The sequence below is a fragment of the Eublepharis macularius genome, chromosome 6 (assembly GCF_028583425.1).
Source record: "Eublepharis macularius isolate TG4126 chromosome 6, MPM_Emac_v1.0, whole genome shotgun sequence".
Taxonomy (NCBI): domain Eukaryota; kingdom Metazoa; phylum Chordata; class Lepidosauria; order Squamata; family Eublepharidae; genus Eublepharis; species Eublepharis macularius.
The window spans coordinates 32,734,372-32,755,532 of NC_072795.1; the positions used below are offsets into that span (position 1 = coordinate 32,734,372).

The 21,161-nt window shown below is 41.0% G+C and overlaps 1 protein-coding gene across 1 annotated transcript; it reads left to right on the top strand.

The window, feature by feature from the left end:
* The first annotated feature begins 1,128 nt into the window (after positions 1 to 1,128).
* On the top strand, positions 1,129 to 16,319 carry SLC33A1 (solute carrier family 33 member 1). The gene is made up of 6 exons (XM_054983864.1): positions 1,129 to 2,304; positions 4,749 to 4,939; positions 6,334 to 6,518; positions 7,251 to 7,368; positions 9,739 to 9,954; positions 11,507 to 16,319. Exons 1-6 carry the CDS (start codon positions 1,533 to 1,535, stop codon positions 11,672 to 11,674), a joined length of 1,650 nt encoding a protein of 549 aa, XP_054839839.1. The 5' UTR covers positions 1,129 to 1,532; the 3' UTR covers positions 11,675 to 16,319.
* Positions 16,320 to 21,161: the final 4,842 nt, after the last annotated feature.

A 21,161-nucleotide genomic window follows, 5' to 3' on the forward strand; every position in this document is an offset into this window, starting at 1 on the left:
AGTTCCAATCCCACTACTGCCATGAGATCTGCCAGTGGCCTTGGGTAAGCTACTCCTCTCAGCCCAGCTCCCCAGCTGTACTGTGGGGATAATAACTTTGTTCGCTGCTCTGAATGGGGTACTAATCTATCCAGAGAGGTGGTATATAAACACACTGTTATTACTATGATTATGTTGGGTCTTCCTCTTTTCCTACCGCCTCTCATTTTCCCCAGATTTATTCTTTTCCAGTGAGTTTTGTCTTTTCATAATGTGACTAAAGTATGATAGTCTCAGTTTCGTCGTTTTAGTTTCTAAGAAGAATTCAGGCTTGATTTGGATAAAAATGTAGCGGAATCAAGAACACATGACAAGAAACATCAAGAACTGAAACGGGACGACCAAACAGAAAGCTCTTAGGCGGCTTTGATGACCGGAGGGGACTTCTAGCTCTCTTAGGAGAACGCAACAAAAAAGGCTGCAAGCTCATGCACGGTTACATGAGTATAGACACCACTGAACTAAAGTGGGACTTGATTTTGGAGGATCCTGTTAAGGGAATCGAAAGCCTGATGGTCAAACTGAAAGAATTTGGTACAGTGGCGGGCTTTAAGGTTAACAAACAGAAAACTAAAATAGTAAGAGCCGGAGATGCCGAGCACCCCGTGCTTCCCGCTGCCTCTCCACGCCCCAGAGGCGACCCAGCTTCGCCCGCCACCCACTCATTCCTGAAAACGACCGGAAAGTAGAGAGGGATAAATGAGCGTTTCACACAAATGGTACTTCCGGTTTCCATGTGCTCGTGTTACATAAGGATGTCCAAGAGCCCCATCCAGACCAGCGGGGGCTCTCTACCCCTTCAAATCTCTATGGTGCCCTGTCCTAATCCTTTGCTCCGCTTGGCCCTTTCGCGCTCCACTGGAAACCGGAAGCGTGAATCATTCCTGTCACCTGGATTAGCCGCTCTGCAGCCTCTTTTCCTCAGCCGGCGAATTCTGTTTTCTGATAGGGTCGTTTCTTCATGACCTCATCACCCTCTTGGCCAGTAAGATAGGACCACGGCTGCCAGGAGGTTTTGGAGGCCGGGCGGACCCGATGAATCAGGCTTGTGTTTCCGGGGGGAAGCTTTTACGGATGGACTGACCCGGATTGCCAGGGTCGGAGGACCAAAGATTCTCGTTACTTGGTTTGGGGACCTGGGAGCAGTTTTGTGACAACAGCAAAGAAGAGGCCGCTCGGTTCTTTTGGTGCCGTTTTGTTTCCTCGCCGAGGTCCGGGGGAGATTCGTCGCTTCTAACCGGCGAGGCTGATCTAGGAGCGGAGCTCCAAAACCGTCCCATTAGGACTGGTTCGGTCTCGGCTGTTCTCTGAGGGGCAGAGCCTACTTTAGATCCAGGGAAGGCCTCTTAATGGGCACCTCTCCCCCCTTTCAGGTGATCTGCCTTTAGCTTACGGCTCCCCTTGACTGTTTTTGAGACCTTGAGAGCCAATAGAAGAGCTGCGGAAGGGCTGGACATCCCGTTCCCAAAACGACGGCGGATTTCGTGTGTGACATGTCCCCAACTATCTCCCTCAAGGACAGCAGTCGGCAGCGCCGGCCTGGAAGCTATCAGCATCCTCTAGATGTGATGAAGAGTGAATCTCCTCCTTTAGACCTCTATAAAGATGGCCATGCTGAGACTGTTGGTGGCAGTGACAGAGAGGCTCTGCTTCAGGAACCGAGTTCGAGACCAATTGGACCCCCCCAAGGCTACCGAGCAGAGCTGGGTAGTATCTTGTTGCTCCTATTCCTCTATGTGCTGCAGGGTATTCCTCTGGGACTTGCAGGCAGCATACCACTCATCTTGCAAAGCAAGAATGTTAGCTACACAGACCAAGCTTTCTTTAGTTTTGTCTTCTGGCCCTTCAGCCTTAAGCTGCTTTGGGCTCCCATGGTGGATGCTGTGTACTTTAAGAGATTTGGTCGACGTAAATCTTGGCTTGTGCCCACTCAGTACATCTTAGGACTTTTTATGATGTACCTGTCAAGGCAGGTGGACTCTATGCTTGGGGAGACAGAAGGCAGAAGTCCAGATGTGGTGGCACTTACTATGACTTTCTTCTTGTTTGAGTTCCTGGCAGCTACTCAAGATATAGCAGTGGATGGCTGGGCATTAACTATGTTGTCCCGGGAGAATGTGGGCTATGCTTCCACTTGTAACTCTGTGGGTCAGACAGCTGGTTACTTCCTGGGGAATGTCTTGTTCTTGGCCCTTGAATCTGCTTCCTTTTGTAACAAATACTTGCGCTTCGAGCCTCAACCACGTGGGATTGTCACGCTTTCAGGTATCATTTGTTAATAATGTCAGTATCACATAAGTGCCCTGTATCTCTTTTGTAAGCTTAACTATCCACCCAGTTGAAAGGTGGTCACATTTAGACTAATGAACAATGGTGAGAGTTCATTCTAACTTGGACAACTTTGATAGGCTTGCAGTGCAGAATGGCTATATCTTTAGTTGTGTAAGGCACAAGATTGTTATACCATTCCAAGTTTGAAAGTTCACAGTCTAACCTTTTAATATGTTCTTTGTGATACAAAGCTCCCAAGCATGACTTGTAAGCATATACGTCACTGCATTTGTATACCTATTGAGAATGGAAAGTAACTCTGCAGAAGTCTTGACGTCTTCTGCTTTTTGCCGTATGAAAACCAAAAATCATTTTTTTTTACTTAATTTAGGAAGACAGTGGCTTTGCATTGGCATATTTTTGTTCGGGTTACGTTGAAGCTGCTGTAATATTACATAGATAAATGTTCATGAAGAAGCAAAATAAGCTCATTTTCCTTGATTGAATTTGCTTTACTTATTGCTAATGAGAGAAGAAAAAATATAAGACATCAAAGCAACGTGTGCAACTTGTGAACAAAAATAATGTTGAAATATAGTGCTGGTGTACGAAGACTTAATACTTATTATGAGGAAACTAGTCAAAGGCAAGGCAAATTTCAGAGATGGGAGCATGAGGTTAAGAGTTGCATCTTTTCCCTCAATATCTGGCCTCTCCACCAACTTTTTATTCATCATGTGGATCATCAGGCAGAGGAAGTTAGCCTGGCCCACTTTGCCAAGTCTGGCCCTGCATCCTTTTGTCCCAAACTGAGCTTCAGTAAGGCAATAAGAAATTATCCCCCCCACACACACACACAGAGTGCAGAAGCTGAATTTGGGAAGGGAAAGAGGCATATTTATGCTTTCTCTGCTCCTCCTAAAACTGGCTCCTGATGTGGGGGGGGGGGAATCTTTAACAACCCTGCTTCCCCCTCTGCCACGTCCTTGTGGTCCCAGTTGATGAGGCCAAGCCATTCAGTGTAAGGGTGGTAGATCTATTTTGCTCTTGTCAAAATGGTGTCTCCCAAGTGGTAGTACTTCAACTTTTCCTGTATGAATTCATGATAGCCATTCACTGATAAAGGAAGACAAAAGTTCAAGAACTCCACTGGGATGGAAGTTATGCTTCTTCCTCGTTCTAATGTTTCAAATGAGAAACAGGTTTTTCCTCTTTCCCCTTGTGTCTCAGACTGCAGCTCAGTAGGAGATACTGAAAACCAAGCTGGCACTTGTTTGCTTAGCCCTGCTGTATATTAATCAGGCTAGAATATGCCAGAAAATTGGGAAGTAGCCATATATATTTATATATATATAGTTTTCAAATAGTCTGTAACAAATGTTTGCAGTTAGCAGTGGCTCATCTCATGTGTTTTGTGTTGGGCTGAATTAATGGTAGATTTTATAACTAGTTGATCATTACAAAAACAGCATGATTTTTATTGCTTTTGGCTTCCTCAGGTAAAGGAAGCTTACTCTGAAGTAGGCCTCACTAAGTTCATTGTGAATTACAGCTAAGCATGCTTAGGACCAGATCCTTGAAATTCATTGTCATATTTGTAACCTTGCTGTAAAGATTGCTGTGTTTTAGTTTCCCTAGTAAAAGTAATTGGCTTTCTAATAACCAGCCTACTATATGTCAGCTTCTTTACTTGTTTGTTTATTAGTTATATCTTAATCTTAGTTAAAGAGATGTCATCCTACAGCTAGCATAAAACTTATGTGTTTGGGTCAGTATTGATCTGTGGTCATAATACTTCACCAGTGTAAGGTTGGGCATCAGTCCCTGACCATATTGCCTTGGATTTATCACATTTGTTTTTCACCCTTACTCCAAGAAAATAGTTTCAGGTAGTAAGTAGCTATGTTGATCTGTAGTGGAAGAGCAAGATTCGAATCCAGTAATACCTTAAAGACCAACAAGATTTGCAGAGTCAAACCTGCCTTTGTCAGCTACAAAAGGAGCTTGACTCGGGGAAGCTTATAACCTGGAAATCTTACTCGTCTTTAAGGTGCTACTGGACTTGACTCTCACACTTACTCCAAGTTGCTCGAGCTGGTGTCTGCAGTTTTGGTTGACATGGTAAGTCTGTGACCCAATTCAGGGCTTTAAACCCAGGTATCCGTTCCATTCACTATGTCCTTCCCTCTTTGCCTGCATGTGCCTCATACAAGGTCTTGCACAAAGTAGGTGTTTTACTGCAGCATCAGGGCTTGTGGCTTTAAATTGCTATATGCGCTGCTTGCACTGGATCTTATTGATTATTTTGTTCTGCACAATGGATTGTGGAACCAGTTGTAAAAGAATGGTGGCTGCTTATCACATTAGAAGAAAGTAGCCTTTTATAATGGAAAAAATTCCTACATTGTGAGTGGAAGTAAATGCTTTTCTTCTTTCAGATTTCCTGTTTTTCTGGGGTGCCATTTTCTTAATAACCACTACCTTGGTTGCACTCTTAAAAAAGGAAAATAAGGAGGTAAACCGATCAAGAGAAGAAACAAAAGGCATCACGGATACATACAAGCTGCTTTTTGCCATTGTCAGAATGCCAGCAGTTCTCACATTCTGTGCCTTGATTTTAACAGCAAAAGTGAGTTAATGGGGTTTGGGGGTAGCCTACTTTACAGGTATCTAATTTGTTAACACTTAAATTTTATGGACCAATCCCATGAGCGAGAAGTAAACAGTGATAATGTTGCATTGTGGTTGCCGTGCACTTACACCTTTCAGAGTTGTGCTGTTGTAATGAGTTGGCACAGGGTATCATGTTGGTGGGGTTGTCTGGATCACTGTTGCTGTGCTGGGATTGGCACTCATTGTGTGTATCTGGTTAATATTTGCTAATGATTTTTGCTGTTGATGGGCAGCAGAGCACAGCTCCACTTGTCAAGCCCCTGGATACTTCTGTCCTTCTGGATACTTCTGTCCTGACTGTTACCCTTCCTTTTCCTGGGGTGGTGGTGGGAATTAATTTACAAAGTCATTTTTTTTCATACCTGGAAAAGTCCCCCCCTCCATTTAATGTATGTTCCATTTGCATTACATACGTCTATATGAGTAACAGGATGACTTATATAGCAGTCTCTGTGCATCTTCCATGTTTTTATGTCTCAGCTTTTGTAGAGAATTGCTATTTTTTATGTATGGATCAAGTCTAAACACATCCTTGTGGGGAATTGCCCCCGGAGATACGTATGGCGGTATAAAAATTCAATTAAAGTAAAGTAAAGTATATTCCACATGGTGTGTTTTGTAGATTTAACTGCTAGAATATCTTCTAACTAATGTTTCCCAGTAATTAGGGAAAGTATACTACTGGAGTCTTTCCTTGAATAATTCAGGTAATCACTTGGCTATAACAAGTAATAACTGGTGATGTGGCACATCCCCACTCTCTGGGTATTCTTTGACTTTGACCATGGCTGAGAATATAAACCCAGTTATCAATATTACATTTCACCCAAAGAGGCTGGCAGTGCTGCTTCTTGCTTGTTCTTTTTCATCATCCTTTTCTCAGTTAGGTTGCAGGTTAGAGCTTCATGCTCAGTCTTCGTAGTGTTTATTCAGGAAACTAGGGAGAAGCTGGGCACTGTGGTGACATGATGACATCACTTCCTCATGCCTGGAAGTGACATCATCAAGCCACTGGGTGAAGCCCTGGTATTTGGGTAAAAACCATAGTTTGGGTAACTCATTGAGTTACTTTGGGTCAACCTGTCCTCACCTCTTTCAATATTCTGTCTCTTTTGGAGCACTTTCAATCTTCATTTTGCCAGGTTTTAGACTTTTACCCTTCCTTTTCCTGGGGTGGTGGTGGGAATTAATTTACAAAGTCATTTTTTTTCATACCTGGAAAAGTCCCCCAAGTAGGTATAAACCTACCATGAATGGGGGTGCCTGGATTCTGTAGCTTTCATTATCAACACAGCGGTTAGCCAGTTTACTAATGGATGAATTATAACAGCACATGATCTTGTATTGCAGATTGGCTTCTCAGCAGCTGATGCGGTTACAGGACTCAAACTGGTAGAAGAAGGAGTACCTAAAGAACACTTGGCTCTGCTTGCGGTTCCAATGGTTCCCCTACAGATTATATTACCTCTGATCATCAGCAAATACACAGCAGGCCCGCAGCCCCTGAACACATTTTACAAAGCCATGCCGTTTAGGTAAAAGGGGTTTTGAGTTTTACGGTTGTTAATACCCTGCATGATCTGTCAATATGATACTAGCATTTTGCAGCCTTTAAAATTCCTCTTTCTGTTCATTGTGCAGTTCCTCATGAAATGAGGCAGCTTTTCTTAATTAAATCTCACAGAACCGCATTTGACTAAAAGTGCACCTGTGATAGGACTCTCCTCCTGCCCCCCTAATTTTTGCCTCAATCTTCAGCTGAAATAAACTTTCCTTCAACATTTATGCTGGGAATAATTTCGGGCTTCTGCGTCCTTTTCGTATGGTCCATGAAGCTGATTCTGTTTATTGATTCAGGCCAAGTGGACTTATTAAGATATCCTTCTGGACTGTAAACATTCTTTGTGTAGAGGTGAGCTGACCTCTGTTCTGTCTTTCATTCATTTTAACTAGAATCCTGTGTGTCATATTGGCAGCGTAAGAATATACACTTAGGGTCTTAGAGCAGTTAAGGCCTAAATAAATAATGATCTATGCTATGCACTCTTACTTGTGAACAAAAAACAGTGCTTGACTGGATCAAATCGCATTTCACCAAGACCCACATTAATAGCAACCAGGAGGATCAAGTTGACCGGTGTTAAGCTCCTCCCTGATAATATATTTTATCACAAATCCTGTTACAGCCTATTGCTGTGATATTGGGAGCATGGTGTTATTTACTGACTCAAGATATTTCCCCTCATATTTTTTTCTTCCCCCCACAGGTTACTCTTTGGGTTGGAATTTGCTTTTTTGGTTTGGTGGACTCCCAGAGTAAAATATGAAGGAGGATTTCCTATCTATTACTATATCATATTGTTGCTGAGTTATGCTTTGCATCAGGTAATGTTGCTGCAATCTTTCTGTCATGTGCAGAGATTCTTCTATGTTGGTGTAAATGGGCTCCTTTTACAGCAGTTTTTGTTTATATATGAGCAATATATTGTGCTTGGGCTTTGTTCAAGTACACAGAATGTCTTGCCTGTTCCTTATGCATTCTTATTGTTGCTGTTAATTTCCAGTCTTATCTGAATGATTAGACAGTGTGTCTTCTCTACTGTTGTCAGCAAAATCTGTTGAAAGGAATTGCGTGATATAAATTCCTGATTTTGGGTAAAAAGTTGCTTGGTGAGCTCTGCCTGCCTTCTAAATCATACATTTTTTAAAATAAAATCTAATATTGCATATGTGCCCAAATCAGAGACTGAAACCATAACTAGGAGAAGCATAGTAGCTAAGAGAATAAGCTCTCATCTGGAGATCCCCAGTTTAACTCTTGCTTCTGCCACAGACACACTAGATGGCCTAAACCTCATTCTCCCTGCCCCCTCCCACCCTGAGAGGGAAGCACAGGTGGCCCCAAGTCAATGTCTTCAGCTGGCAGTATTGCCTTATTGCATATAACTGGGATGGGGCTAGACATAACATGGATCATAGGTTTGCTAAAAGCAGAAGTCCTTTGTCCAGTTTCCGCTTCTCTCCTGTACTGCTTACCCTAGGAATGTTTTGACATCAACTCAATGTTGCTGGGATAGGGAAAAAGTAAATTTACAATGTAATGATGTTACAAGTTGTATATTTACTAAACATCATGGGAAAGGGGGACTCTGAATACACTGTTGGTGTTTCAGGTTGCAACCCTTTGATCTAAGGGATATCTAAATCTGTATCTCATTTCATTTTGCCATGATAAAGGAGGTTGCAAAACAGCTTCTCTATTTGCTTTCCCCCTATAATTAACATAACATCATTTGCTGACATTCCTTCTGAATTTGCAGTGGTTCTCAAACAGCTGGAACCCTTTGGCAACTCACTGTTTTTAACAAAGCTCCACCATGTTTTAAGGGAGTCGATTTGGGAAAGTGTTTCACTAGATCTAATCCTAAAGTAGCATAACTGCTTTTTAAAGCATCCACCGTCCTGAGTAGATATAAATTACCTGCCAACATCTTTTCCACACTGTGACACTGAGAGATCTCTGTCTTTTGGTGCTACACCTCTGAAGATGCCAGCCACAGCTGCTGGCGAAACGTCAGGAATTTCAATGCCAAGACCACGGCAATACAGCCTGGAAAATCCACAACAACCATTGTTCTCCGGCCGTGAAAGCCTTCGACAATACATCCTATCTTTAGTCTGTTGTGGGGAAACAGGATTCACTAGCCCCGATTTCTGCCTACATGGAAGAGAGGATGCTATTGTATCATCCCAGGCCCCCTGCCCAGCAGAGTTTCTCTCTCTCTCTCTCTCTGCTCCCACAGTCTCTCTTATTCATTCTTCCAGTTCCACTACCACCATCAACCCAATTATTAGGGCTTGAACCCAGGTGCCCTCTGCAACTGGCAGCTAAAAGAGCAGATCATCCTTTTTTGTCTCCTTTGCTATTTCCTCCTACTAGAGAAGGGAGCTAAATACTCTTACTTGTACACTCTAGAGGAGTAGCTTCAACTATTGCCCCTCTCCCGTTTCCACTTTTGGTATGAGCGACTGAACTGGGGCTTTAACACAGTCCACCGAGTAGACAAAGCACATTCAAAATGTTATGAAATATAGTGAGGAAATAAAAACTGCATGCATTATAGGTAAACTGACAGGATGAGCAAGGACCAAAGAGAAAGGCTACAGTCCTCAGACCCTAATACTTACATACCCTAAATGATGGGAAATTAGGATAGGCAATTGATTCTTGTAGTTGCAAACATTTAGAAATCATCCATTACCTTATTCTCGTATTCTAGGGCCTTCCCCATTTATGGTCTCAGCAACATAGACTCAAGATAGAGTCCAGATATAGAAGGGAGAATGGCTTAATCCATCATGGCCTAAAGACTGAAGAACTAGTGCTATTGGGGGGGGAGGGTATTATTTCCCCTTCTGCCCATCCTCTGCAGAGCCTCTGTCTCTTCCTGTCCCATAAGGAAAGTTCAACCTTTCATTTTGGCCTCCCAAGCTCGGTAGCTAAGGTGTGACCTGGCTATTATTCTCTTGGGTAAGGCCATTTGCATTTCTGTGGCTCTGGATGGCTTTATGCATGAGAGGCAAGTCATTCCCCCTGCCAGCTTGCAAAATGCGCTTTGTAACCTCTGAGGCTGTACAAAGTGCTGAACTATTTATAGAAGACTTCAGTACACATTTTGGGATGTGCAGCTTCCGAGATGTGAGGCGTTTCTCCACATTTACCTTTTAATTTTCTGTTTGTTGTTCTTTCCCTAGATTACACTATACAGCATGTATGTTGCTGTAATGGCTTTCAACGCCAAAGTGAGCGACCCACTCATTGGTGGAACCTACATGACACTTCTTAACACGGTGTCGAATCTGGGAGGAAACTGGCCTGCCACAGTAGCTCTTTGGCTTGTGGATCCACTTACAGTAAAGGAGTGTGTCGGAATTCAGGGGCACAACTGCGGGACTGCAGCTGCTGCTGGAGTAAGTTTGATAAATGACAGCCTTTTTATTGTAATGGTAGACTACTTAAATTTGGTGACTCTTTGTGGCTTTCTTGGTAAATCTTGATAATGGGTGGGATAGGCACACTATTGAAATGTGCATTATATTGAACTTATAGTTGAAATATATAATCCTCCTGCATAAGCTATTAGACTATCTTGTAAAAGCTTGTGTGCTAGCTGACTTTGCCACCTAGAACCTTTGCTCTACTCATGTTATGGGAGTTTAATAATACCTTAGGTAAGAGAATTTTAGGATTTTTCCAGAAAATTTGACTGGATTAATTTGGTAGAATCTCCCCCCACCCAGTTCTGTATACAATCCACAAATTTTTGTATATCTTGCTGCTTGGGAGGTGGGTGGAGGAATAATGGCACTGGAAAAAAGTTTTAGACTGGACCCCCCTCTGGGCAGGGAAGAGCAGGACAAGATGGCATCTGCGTGTATTGTGCTCAGCCTTCCCATGGTGCTAAGAGCTAACCTTAGAGGAACTAGTTGGTGCACCCTTCTGTCCTTTTCTCCTGCCTCTTCCTTTTCTCCAGTGGCATGGTCTAGCTCATACGTGCCCAGGAAGTGGGAGAGTAATGGGCAGAGGATGCACGAACTGTTTCCCTTGTACCACAAGAGGGGAGCGCAGGAAGGGGACATACACACCTCACCCCCCCATCCCCACATATGGTACTATGAGGGAACCTTGGGAAGAGCAGTTGGCACATCCCTACCTGTTACTCTCCTACTCCCTGCAGAAGCTGAGAACTAGCAGTTGTATGAGACGCAAAGGGCGAGGGAGAAAAGGACTGAGGGCGTTCAGGGCAGCCGTTTCCTTGAAACTCCCCAAATAATCCTGCCCCACTTACTCTATGCTCTCATTCCAGTGCTAATAGCTCTTTCCAATTCCATTGCTGGTGCCACCTGGTTCTCACTGTGCCCCTTCACCAGGCTGTGGCAGCATTCCCTGGCTCATGCCAAGTTCTTGTTCAGGAGCCACAATGCCCAGCTAGACTGCCCCCTGGGCTTGCTGGGGTGTGTTTTGGCTGTGCTACCTCCCACTGCCTCTGGCAGTGGCATGTTATTGCCTGGCCCTGGTGGACCCATGTAGTGGCAAAGCTGGGCACTGCAGCTCCTGAAGGAGTGCTTAGTATGAGCTGAGGATAGCTGCTGAAGCCCAGTAGGGTGGCACAGCGAGACTGAGGCCTTGACACTAGAAAAGGCTACTGGCACTGGGAACAGAGGTCTGTGAAGGGAGGGGGAATAGTGGGCGTAACTAATATGGCCAGTCCATTCTTGGAGGGGGGCGTGTCACCTAGCAAAACTCTAGGCAGCTAGTTTGACATTTCTTTCTGTTCTGGTCGCTTCACTTGGCAGCAGTGTCTTCAATAATCCTACAAGCCTTTAGGTATTATGCAGTTCAAAATGATTGAAAGTCATGTAAATACAAGATGTTGTTTTTAAGATACTGCATTTTTATGTCAAATGTGACTTCTTTTGTTTGTGCGCAAGTAATACCTTTCTATCTTCCCCTTTTCTGCAGCTATGTACAAAAGAAGGTGGCTCATGTGTAATTACCCTCGATGGTTATTATGTGGAGTCCATAACGTGTGTTGTTTTGGGATTTGCTTGGTGGCTCTTTCTTGGACCAAAGTTTAAAAAGCTACAGGATGAGCAACTGTCTTCCTGGAAATGCAGGAGAACCAGTTAATGGAAATCACATGCCAGAAACACTAGCAAAATTTTGACTGAGTCCTGGGGCAAAGTCATCTTCTCTGAAAGGAGGCAACAAGAGAAACTGTTATTGTGGAAGAAACAGTCAATGTACACATGCCAAATGACATTGCAGGGGGGAAAAGTAAAGCCAGGAATGTAATTTGTGGATCTGTGATAAAGTTCACCTTCCCCATTCAAAATTATCTTAAAGGTGAGAGAGACTCAGATAGCATTTTCAGACTATGTAGCTGTTTTGGCCTGAAATCAGTGGCTGTCCAAAGAAATAATTGTTGTTTCACAATACAAATCTGCAGATAGGATGGACTTTCTCCTCACAATAATTTAATGTAAATGTTGAATATGTAATGTAAGAAAACTATAGAGGGGTTAAAAGGTACAGTGCAATTGATTCCCTTCTAGTACTTTATATAAGAGAAAACACTTGCATATTAGTAATTCTCTTGCAAATTTTCCTGGCTTCTATAAGCTTTAAAATTTATAAGAGGAATATTTTTATAAAGGTGAAAATATAGCTTTTGAAACATGTACAGACTTTTATTTCAAGGCACTTTGAGTTTCAAATAGAAATAGTTACTTCATTGCTGAGTTGGTATAAGGGGGAATGAGTTTACTGGGCATTATGATGGTCATAACTAGTAATGAGAGAGGACTCTTATTAAACAGTACTGAAGAAGGATATGTGTTTGTGTGCGCATGTGGGTACGTGTGTGAGAGAGAAAGAGAGAGAACTGGTCAGTTTCTCAAGCTACGAGCATATCTTTTGCTGGCTTGTGTGCAGAACTGGAAAAAAAATAGAAAAAGGAATCCATGACTTTGGGAAAGAATTTCTGTGAGATAATGATGTTGGATTGAATACAAAGGTTGCCTTCTACTAAGTGAGTATCTTCCTCTGACAAAAGCTCTTCCTCTAGTGGAGGAAGGCATTCACTCAGTAGAGAAGATTTTTTTTGGACCTAGCATAAGGCAGTCATTACATCATTCCTAGCTGATACCATACAATTCCTTTAAAGGGATTGTTGTGGTGATACTTATTAAGAGGAAATAGTGTCATTATTTTATTTTATCAAATTTATACCCCTCCCTCCCTGAGAATGGGCTCAGAGCAGCTAACAATATATATATTATACAATTAAAACCATATACATATCTAAAAACTATAACAATAGTGCCTTAAAGAAGTACATCATGTGTGTTAAGTGAAAAGGAGGCACTGTGCAGTTCGTTGGATGTAGGTTCTATATCTTTCATGATATTTAAATGCCTTCCACAGCTGTGACAAGTTAGTGTGGGATTCCTGCTGTGACTGATCTGAAACACTGAAATATTAGTATTGGAGGTGTGTTGTGTATCTGCTTCCTTGGTTAGTCCCCAAGGTGACTTGTTGCTGGAATATTCCTGATTCAAGTGAATCTGGGTCTCTTGCAGTGTAGTTTTCTTACACAGCTCTCTTCAGTGGTAAATAAAGATTACGCTCTTACAAGAGGTAGCTAACACACAGATTGTAAGTATGTTTATTTGGGAGTGAGTGCCAATGCAATTATTGGGACTTGTTTCCAAAGAAACAGGGTTAGAATCTGGGTGTCAGTACTGTAATACTATTGACAATTTTTAAAAAAAACCTACTTAAGACCCTGACCCAATCTCCTTCTCACCTCATATCTTCCACATACCATCTGAAGGGCACACCAAAAAGTGGCCCACAATTAAGCAACTTGAAACCTAAGTCACTAGACAGTTAGATATGAATTTCTGGACTGAATCTAATTTAGGTGAAGGGATTCAGAGTATGCTGTTTTAATGGCAAACATCAGTTTAGATCCATTTGGAACGAAATTGTCCTCCTGCCGTAAGCTGCTTGGAGTAGCTGACTTTGGGATTGGAAACTGTTGGTGTGTTGCAGCATGCAGTTTCATTTGTCTTGCTTGATAGAAAATTGGGTCACCAACTTTACTGATCCCTGCTCATTTGCCTTTAACAGCTGCTTGATATGCAGGCATAAGTTGCTTATGCTTGTCTCCATATTGTGAAAAGCATCACTTGTTTTCCTCTAGAGATTTAGCGGTTTATGGAGCTTGGTTGAGGGCTTCGCTGGATTTCATTGTCAGTTTTAGAAGACTTCAAGAGTCTAGTTTTTCCCTTTCAGTATGTTGTTCCAACATAACACATTATCTTCTAACATAGTTCAGATAATAGTTTAAATAATCCTGTTTACTTGAATGAAAAACCCAGTGTGCTCTTCAACCAGCTTTCATTTTCAGAGGTTGTTTACAATAACCTGATTTTGTCTGCCTTAAATACAATCTTTTCTCATTGGCTAGATAAGCACAAGTAAGAGAGTGTTCATTTTAGTTCATTAGTGTGTGTTTATTGCTGTTTATTTTTGGAGTCTCAGAATTAATGAAAACCGTTACTTGATGTAAATGTTTTATGATATCTAGGCAGGGTTTGGAAGGGGATACTTCTAGAAAAGGATGTCTGGGTTGCGGGACATGCACAATACATTTCTGGCTAGCCTTTTGACATTTTACAATTCTGTATTACTGTTCCTACCATGTGCCAAGATAAATAAAGGCTTATTCATTTTTTAAAAATGTATGCACTAGATAGAGTACATTCTGTGAATACCTAACTAAACTGAAACCCAGAATCAATAGCAAAGCACAGTCCAGAAAGTTCATGAAGCAATGAGATCATCCAAGTATCCAAAGAGAAGCACAATTCGCTCAGCATTCCCAAGGGGAAATTGGGCTTGTCTTTCTCAAGTAACAGCCTGCCATGCCACATGTTAAAACGAAACCTTTTGGCTAAGGGGCCCTGCTATACAAAGAATAGAAAAACAACAATCCTACCGTGCATACCCATGTATTTGAGCTTGATTAAGTTTAGTAGCTCTTTGGATTCTGGTCTGAGGGTAGCAGCTGCTTTCACTTCAACTTAATTCCTTTGCAATACAATATCCATTTCAGCATGTCTTAAAAATACCACTGAGAGATGAAATAACATTACATTTCTAGGGATTTTTACAGAGACTGAGAATCCAAGAATGGGTTCCTCTCATTTATATAATTCTTCCCATGATGAATATATATCAGTGATGTGATTGGCAGAAGTCCCCCTGTGCTTAAAAACATACTGCTTAAAATTATCCTGTATCATTCTGTACATGGATGGATTTCAATCAGTAGATAACTTTTTGAAAAGGGTAGCTATGCCTTGTTTAAACTGGTTGCAGGCAGAAGAAATTGTAAACTCTTATTTAAATTTAGCCAGGGATAATCTGGCATCATCATTCAGATCTATTCTGAACTGACAATATTTCCTCCAAAATGTATCTGCACTTTTTTATATATAGTGCAGAGAGAAGGTAAACATTCTGTTGTTGAAAGTAGTCTGGGCCATGTTGTGTAACGAATTAGGCTAATACTTCAGTCCAGGGTACAAATAGTGTCCATTGGTGTGGCGGGGGCGGGGCAGGGGAATTCTAATTAGAATCTGATGGACTTTTGCTCAGGTATGGTTTAAAGATGTTCACATAATTAGAATAAATGATAACATATTGGAGTCTTAGTACATAATTGCTTGTCACGATAATGAAGATTCCAGATGCACTTCTGAGCATTTGGGCAATCTAGTACAATTACCTCATAAAAAGTGAAACGTGATCTTCCTCCTTTGGTGTTTCATGATAGTCCTCTTTTATGAAGGAGGAAGGCATGCTGAGCTGTGATAAGAGTATTATTTGATAACCACAGCTTGAACTTGCTATCCAGTGCTGTACTTTATAACATTACCTTGACCTTTGTTGGATTTTAAAATTGTTAGATACTGTTTCTGGGTATTTGCTTAGCTGTAGTTGACTGGTTTTTGAGAGTGCTGTTTGCTTTTGCCTGGATTTTAATTCCTTAGGAATTCTATTTGTATCTTGAAAGTTTCATCACACATATCCACAGTGGTATTGTATAATTTTATATATATATATATATAATTGCTTTCTGTTGAAGAGGGCTAAAACTCAAGTTACTTGACATAAATAAATTATACAATCAACGTCATTGTATAGCATTTTCTAAGTAATGCACCACTTGGAAAAAAAGCATTATAATATTTGCTTAAATGGACGTTGTAAAAAGTTGCCTTTACTGAAAAGTGATTCAGTTGTGGCCAGGGACTCTCTGGAATTATTAACTTGGGTGTAATATAGAGAGGAAACAGAGATATAATGTATATGCTGAACTATTTTTGAATGTTTAATTACTTTTTATCTGTTACAATATGCTGTAAATTAAAGCATTGCTATTTTGAAATACAAACAGTTCCATTTGCTTTGAAGTGGTTATTAATCGTATTAAAGAACAGACCAAAATTGCTGGTTCATTGACAATTAAATAGCCAACTTCTAAAAGGAAACATAACCATATTTAACTTCCCGTTTTACCAAAAGTGTTTGCTTCTCCACCACTTTTCTATTAAAGTTTTAAAATTATGTAAATCCCTGTTAATTATCAGAGCACAGTATGGTTTCTTTGCTACTTCCAGTGCTGAGTTCACGGAAGCACCTTATTAGAGAAAATTTTGGAAGTTCTCCGTTTTGTTTCAATAAAGCAATATTCCAATTTTAATTGTTTGTGTATTTCTTAGTAGTCTTGTAGAAAACATTCAACATTGTTAAAAATAATCCACACTTTGATACTGTGTAAAAGCTAGTACCTATCAAATGTGTAGCATTAGAGAGAGATTCTGTTCTCCTGTGCCTTCTCTTTTTCCTTCCACTATGTTTCAAGCATTGTGCTTCCAAAACAATTCATGTCAGACTGAGGAAAGAAAGATGATTTTTGTCTGAGAACATCTTGAGTTGCCTTGCACTTTTGAATTGGAAAGAGGGTTGAAGGACTAGTGCCGTCATACAGTTAGTGAAACAACTGTGAAATTAATGAATGAAAATTTGTTGGCTAAGCAGAAGACACTAAAATGCCTCTTGAGTTTTTAAGGCCCCAGGCCTTATCTGCAACATTCGAGTGGTAGTGAATCGTGTGTAAATTCAGAAGCCTTAAAGACTGTTTTGTGCAGAGATCATTTCTGTATAGAGAAAAAGCATGTTCCCTGTCACGTGTGAAATGTGGCATGCATTTATTTTTCAGATACTTAGAGCAGCTGCTGTGCATATCAGCAGCCCAATCCATGCAATAGTATCAAAACACTTCCGGTCCATGCTTTGGCTCTTTTCACACATCCTTAAAGGGACAGCCAACTCACCGAATGCTGGCGGCTTTTCCTTTTGACTCCAGACGTCTCCATTTTCAAAACGGTTGCAGGCTGTTTAGCTTCTGTTTTTTGTCACCTTTTCTGGGACTGCAGGAAAGTGTGCTCTCAGAAAAGGTGCAGAAGAAATGGAAGCCAAACAGCCTGCAACCATGTTGAAAACACAGACGCCTGGAGTCAAGGGGGAAAGCCACCAGCATTCGGTGAGTGGGCTGTTCCTATAAGGATGTGTTGAAACAGCCTTTGTTTGAGGGTGTGTAAAACAATTCCTACGGCAGTCTCCTAGTGAAACTACTAAAGTTTATCTACAAATAACAGAGTAGCTTAATGGAAGTCTTTGGGCATACCCCAAACTAAAACTGTTATAGCACAGTGGCCTGTAGTGCATCTTTTTGATTTTGAGAGTACCGGGGGGCACTACCACAAACAGGCTGCCATTGAGGGCCCTAGTCTCCTCCATCCCGCACATACATTTTAAAATAATGTTTCAATTAATAAAAATGTTAAGGAAGGAAATGAAAATCTGCAGTAACAACTACCGCCAAGAAAACTTTCAAGTAAATGTATAATCATCTGAGATTAATATTTGTTGAAGTTTGTGATGGGTATCCTTAGTTATCACTGGCAAGTCTTTGGGAAGAGTGAGAGCGAATCCAGCAGAATTTATAACTACTTCCATAAACCTGTAAACGATTAATTTTATTTCTGTGAATGTAAAGGTATTCAGAATGCAGCAAGTATGCCTTCCTAAGTCTAGGTATCATAAGTTCTCTAGTCTCTTTCTTCTTTATCTCTTTGTTAATGATGATCCCTCCCACCCTTCTTTTCTGCTGGTGACAGAGCTGCTGTTATAGCTGTAAACTAGTTTCAAGCAAACATTTGCCTCTAATGAAGACAACCATAGCCAAGCTGCAAACTCAGGTGCTTGTAACCATTTACACTGTAGCTAGGGCTGGGGAGGCACGTGAAACTTAGCACTCAACAACCTCCAAATTGCATTACAACCACCACAACCTCTCCATTCCCCTGTTGGCTTTAGCTGACTGGAGAAGTGGCATAAGTGTGTAGGACCGAGAGAGAGGGACAGAGAAAAGAGAAGGAGGAGGCTGCCAACCTCTAGGTAGTGCCAGGAGATCTCCCAGAATTACAATTGATCTCCAGACTATAATTCCTCAGGAGAAAATGGCAGCTTTGAAGGGTGGGCTCTATGGCATCATACTTTGCTGAGGTCCCTCCTCAAACCCCACCCTCAAACCTCCAAGAACTTCCCAACCCCAAGTTGGCAACCATATGAGCAGGGTGAAGGAGGACGAAGGAGATTTGAAAAAGAAAGAAACATCGATGGGTTAGGAAGGAGGTCATCATCAAACAGTGCCAGGAAACAGATTGGTGGCTACTTTTTGGTGGTGGTTACCACTGACTAGAATATCTTTCCAGATGCCCTCTCTAGGAATGGAGTTAGAAGTGTACTCCATTGGTTCTACTTGTACTTGAAAGATGGATTCCCAGCAAGTGGTGCTAGAGGACTATTGCTCAGCTCTACGGCTGTTATGCTAGAGTTCTGAAAGGTATATTGCTCCTCCTCCCTTGTATTGAATGTATATATGAAACCACTGGGAGATGTTGCCTGTGGATCTGGGGTAAAGTGACATCAGTAGAGCAATGACATCCAATTCTACTGCTCCTTCTCATCTAACCCAAGTATAATTCAGAATGTCCTAAACATGGTGCATGGTATAAGAAAAAAGTTGAATGAGTGCTAATAAGCAAAATTAGTCCAGATAAAATAGAAATGCTGTTAGTTGGTGGTTTCAATGCACGATGGAGGAAATATATCTGATCTGTGGTGGGTGGGACTATATGCCTTTCTAAGCAATATATTTTTATCTTGGTCATGGTTCTAGACCTGAAGGATGCACCTATCTGATTGGTAACATCAAGTGCCTGGTGTTTGGAAATGTCAAGTGGCCAGGTAATTAAAGGACTCTTGCTGTGGATAAACTTTTATATTTTAAAATTTTTACTGGCAAATGACTAACCTTTATATAAGGACACTACTATACCTTGGCAGAGAGGTAATCTTTATAAGGGATCTTTTGAGACAGGTGAAATATTTGAAGAGGAGATAATTCATCTAATGAATGGCTTAAAACCTCCTTTTTTCCAGCTTCTACAAACTAGATAGGTGATATCTAAGTTGTTAAGGAAATATAAAGAAGTTAGAGCAAAAACAGAGCACAAAGTGGTGAGAAGTAGTGGTTCCTTTAAGAGCTGTATTTCAGGGTTCCATAAATTATTGATGACAGTAATCAAATCGTAAATAAAATTACAATTGGAATAAAATGTTATCTTTAGGATTAACTAAAGATCTTTAAACATGCATATGGACACGTATATATTGAACACATATTTCAACTGACCTAAGAGAAAGCTTTGTGAAAACGATGTATCTGACTCCCTGCAGTTTCTCGTATTTACCCTGGATACCAGAATTTATGTTGGCTTTAACATGCAGGTCAGACAAATCATTAAATATTCTTTGGAGTTGTTCCAAAATAGAACCTTTTGAGCACCAAATCTTTTTATATAGTTTATAATCAATGGATCCTGATCTATTGTTTGATTCCCTGGTTGCTTTATTATGATAAAAATAGGGCACCTGCATATCATAAGCTTGTTAATTGCTGCAAGACAATATATCGTGTCTTGTTGGAAACCCTCTCCAGTCCATAATAGTAATGATTGGTTTATGAGAATATGACTAAAACAACATATGAAAGTACAAAATCAAAAGGTTGTAAAGTTTACTAAAAGATGGACTTCATTTATAATGTCATGGAATGATAAGGTTAATTAAGTTTTTTATTTGTGAGTTTTTGAAACTTTTTAATGAGTTCTTTTTGTGTTTTTTCCTCACTCTCCCCTTTTCTTGTTAACAATAAAAATTAAAAAAAATAGTGTGTGGGGTGGGGGGGGGAGATCTTCACTTGCATGATTCACAGTTACTGGTTTTAACCAATTATATCCTGAATCGTATAGCAACAGAGTATCTAAGTGACAGCTCTTTCCTATATAAAACTACCTGGCACTTATAATCATAAGAGGCTTGTCTGAATAGCTTCAGAGGTTTGGTGAGTGGATACCATAGAAAGAAGACTGTATCCACCGATAGTGCCCTAATTTTGGGGGGGGGGACATGGTCTCCTGGCCTAATTTTTACTGTCTTTCAGATATGAGGATCTAACTCTGTCCTGTGTGTTACAGCTTTTAAGTAACACTTCTAGCGTGTCAGTCTATTACTGCTTTTAGTTTATTTATGCTGCTGTTTTGGGTAGGGCATTTAACTGGTTTCAATTTTTTGGCATATTTAGGTTTCTGTGTTAACATGGTCATAGATGCAGAGGAGTTAGCCGTGTTAGTCTGTGGTAGTCTTCAAATATAGAAGAGGAGGGAGGAGAATATTTGACCAGTTTCTGTATCATGCATCTGACGAAGAGAACTTGATTCTCGAAAGCTTATGCTACAATAAAATTGGTTAGTCTTAAAGGTGCTACTGGACTCTTTTTGATCTGTGTTAACAGTCTGTTTATCAAATAAAAAAAACTTAACATAGCAATATCATGATAGCCTTTCTATGAGTAACGGACGCTAAATGACACCACAATGGTGTGATTTTTCCTTTTTCAAAGCACACAGTTAATTACTGAAACATGAGGGCCAGCTATTTAAGATTATTTAAATTGATGTTGAACTTGCCTCCAGTCCACAATCAGTCGTACGTCTCCAGAGTGACTGGCTTGCTTGCGGAAAACTGATATTTGGGGACATAATTATTTTGAAAATATTTTGCATGTTTCTGTGATGGTCACTTATTGTTTAGACCATGGTGGCTCACAAGCTAGGGTTGCCAGCTCCAAGTTGGGAAATTCCTGGAGATCTGGGATGAGAAACCTGGAGAAAGTGGGGTTTGGAGAGGAAAAGGACCTTGGCATGGCATAATTCCATAAAGTCCACCCCCCCCCCCAAAGTAGCCATTTTCGCCAGGTGAGCTGATCTCTGTGGCCTGGAGACCAGTTATAATTCCGGGAGATCTCCAGCCACTACCTGGAGGCTGGCAACCCTATCACAAGCTGTTGTGAATAACGCTCAAAATCAGTCTGGTAGCTAAACTCAATAGAAGGGCTTGGCTATGGGATATTTAA

Bases quoted from the DNA above. Each gene is read 5' to 3' on its own strand.
- SLC33A1 (XM_054983864.1), top strand. From the start codon at position 1,533: ATGTCCCCAACTATCTCCCTCAAGGACAGCAGTCGGCAGCGCCGGCCT. The intron at 6,519-7,250 runs GTAAAAGGGGTT...TTCCCCCCACAG, and splicing joins TACAAAGCCATGCCGTTTAG to GTTACTCTTTGGGTTGGAAT. The intron at 9,955-11,506 runs GTAAGTTTGATA...CCTTTTCTGCAG, and splicing joins GGACTGCAGCTGCTGCTGGA to CTATGTACAAAAGAAGGTGG.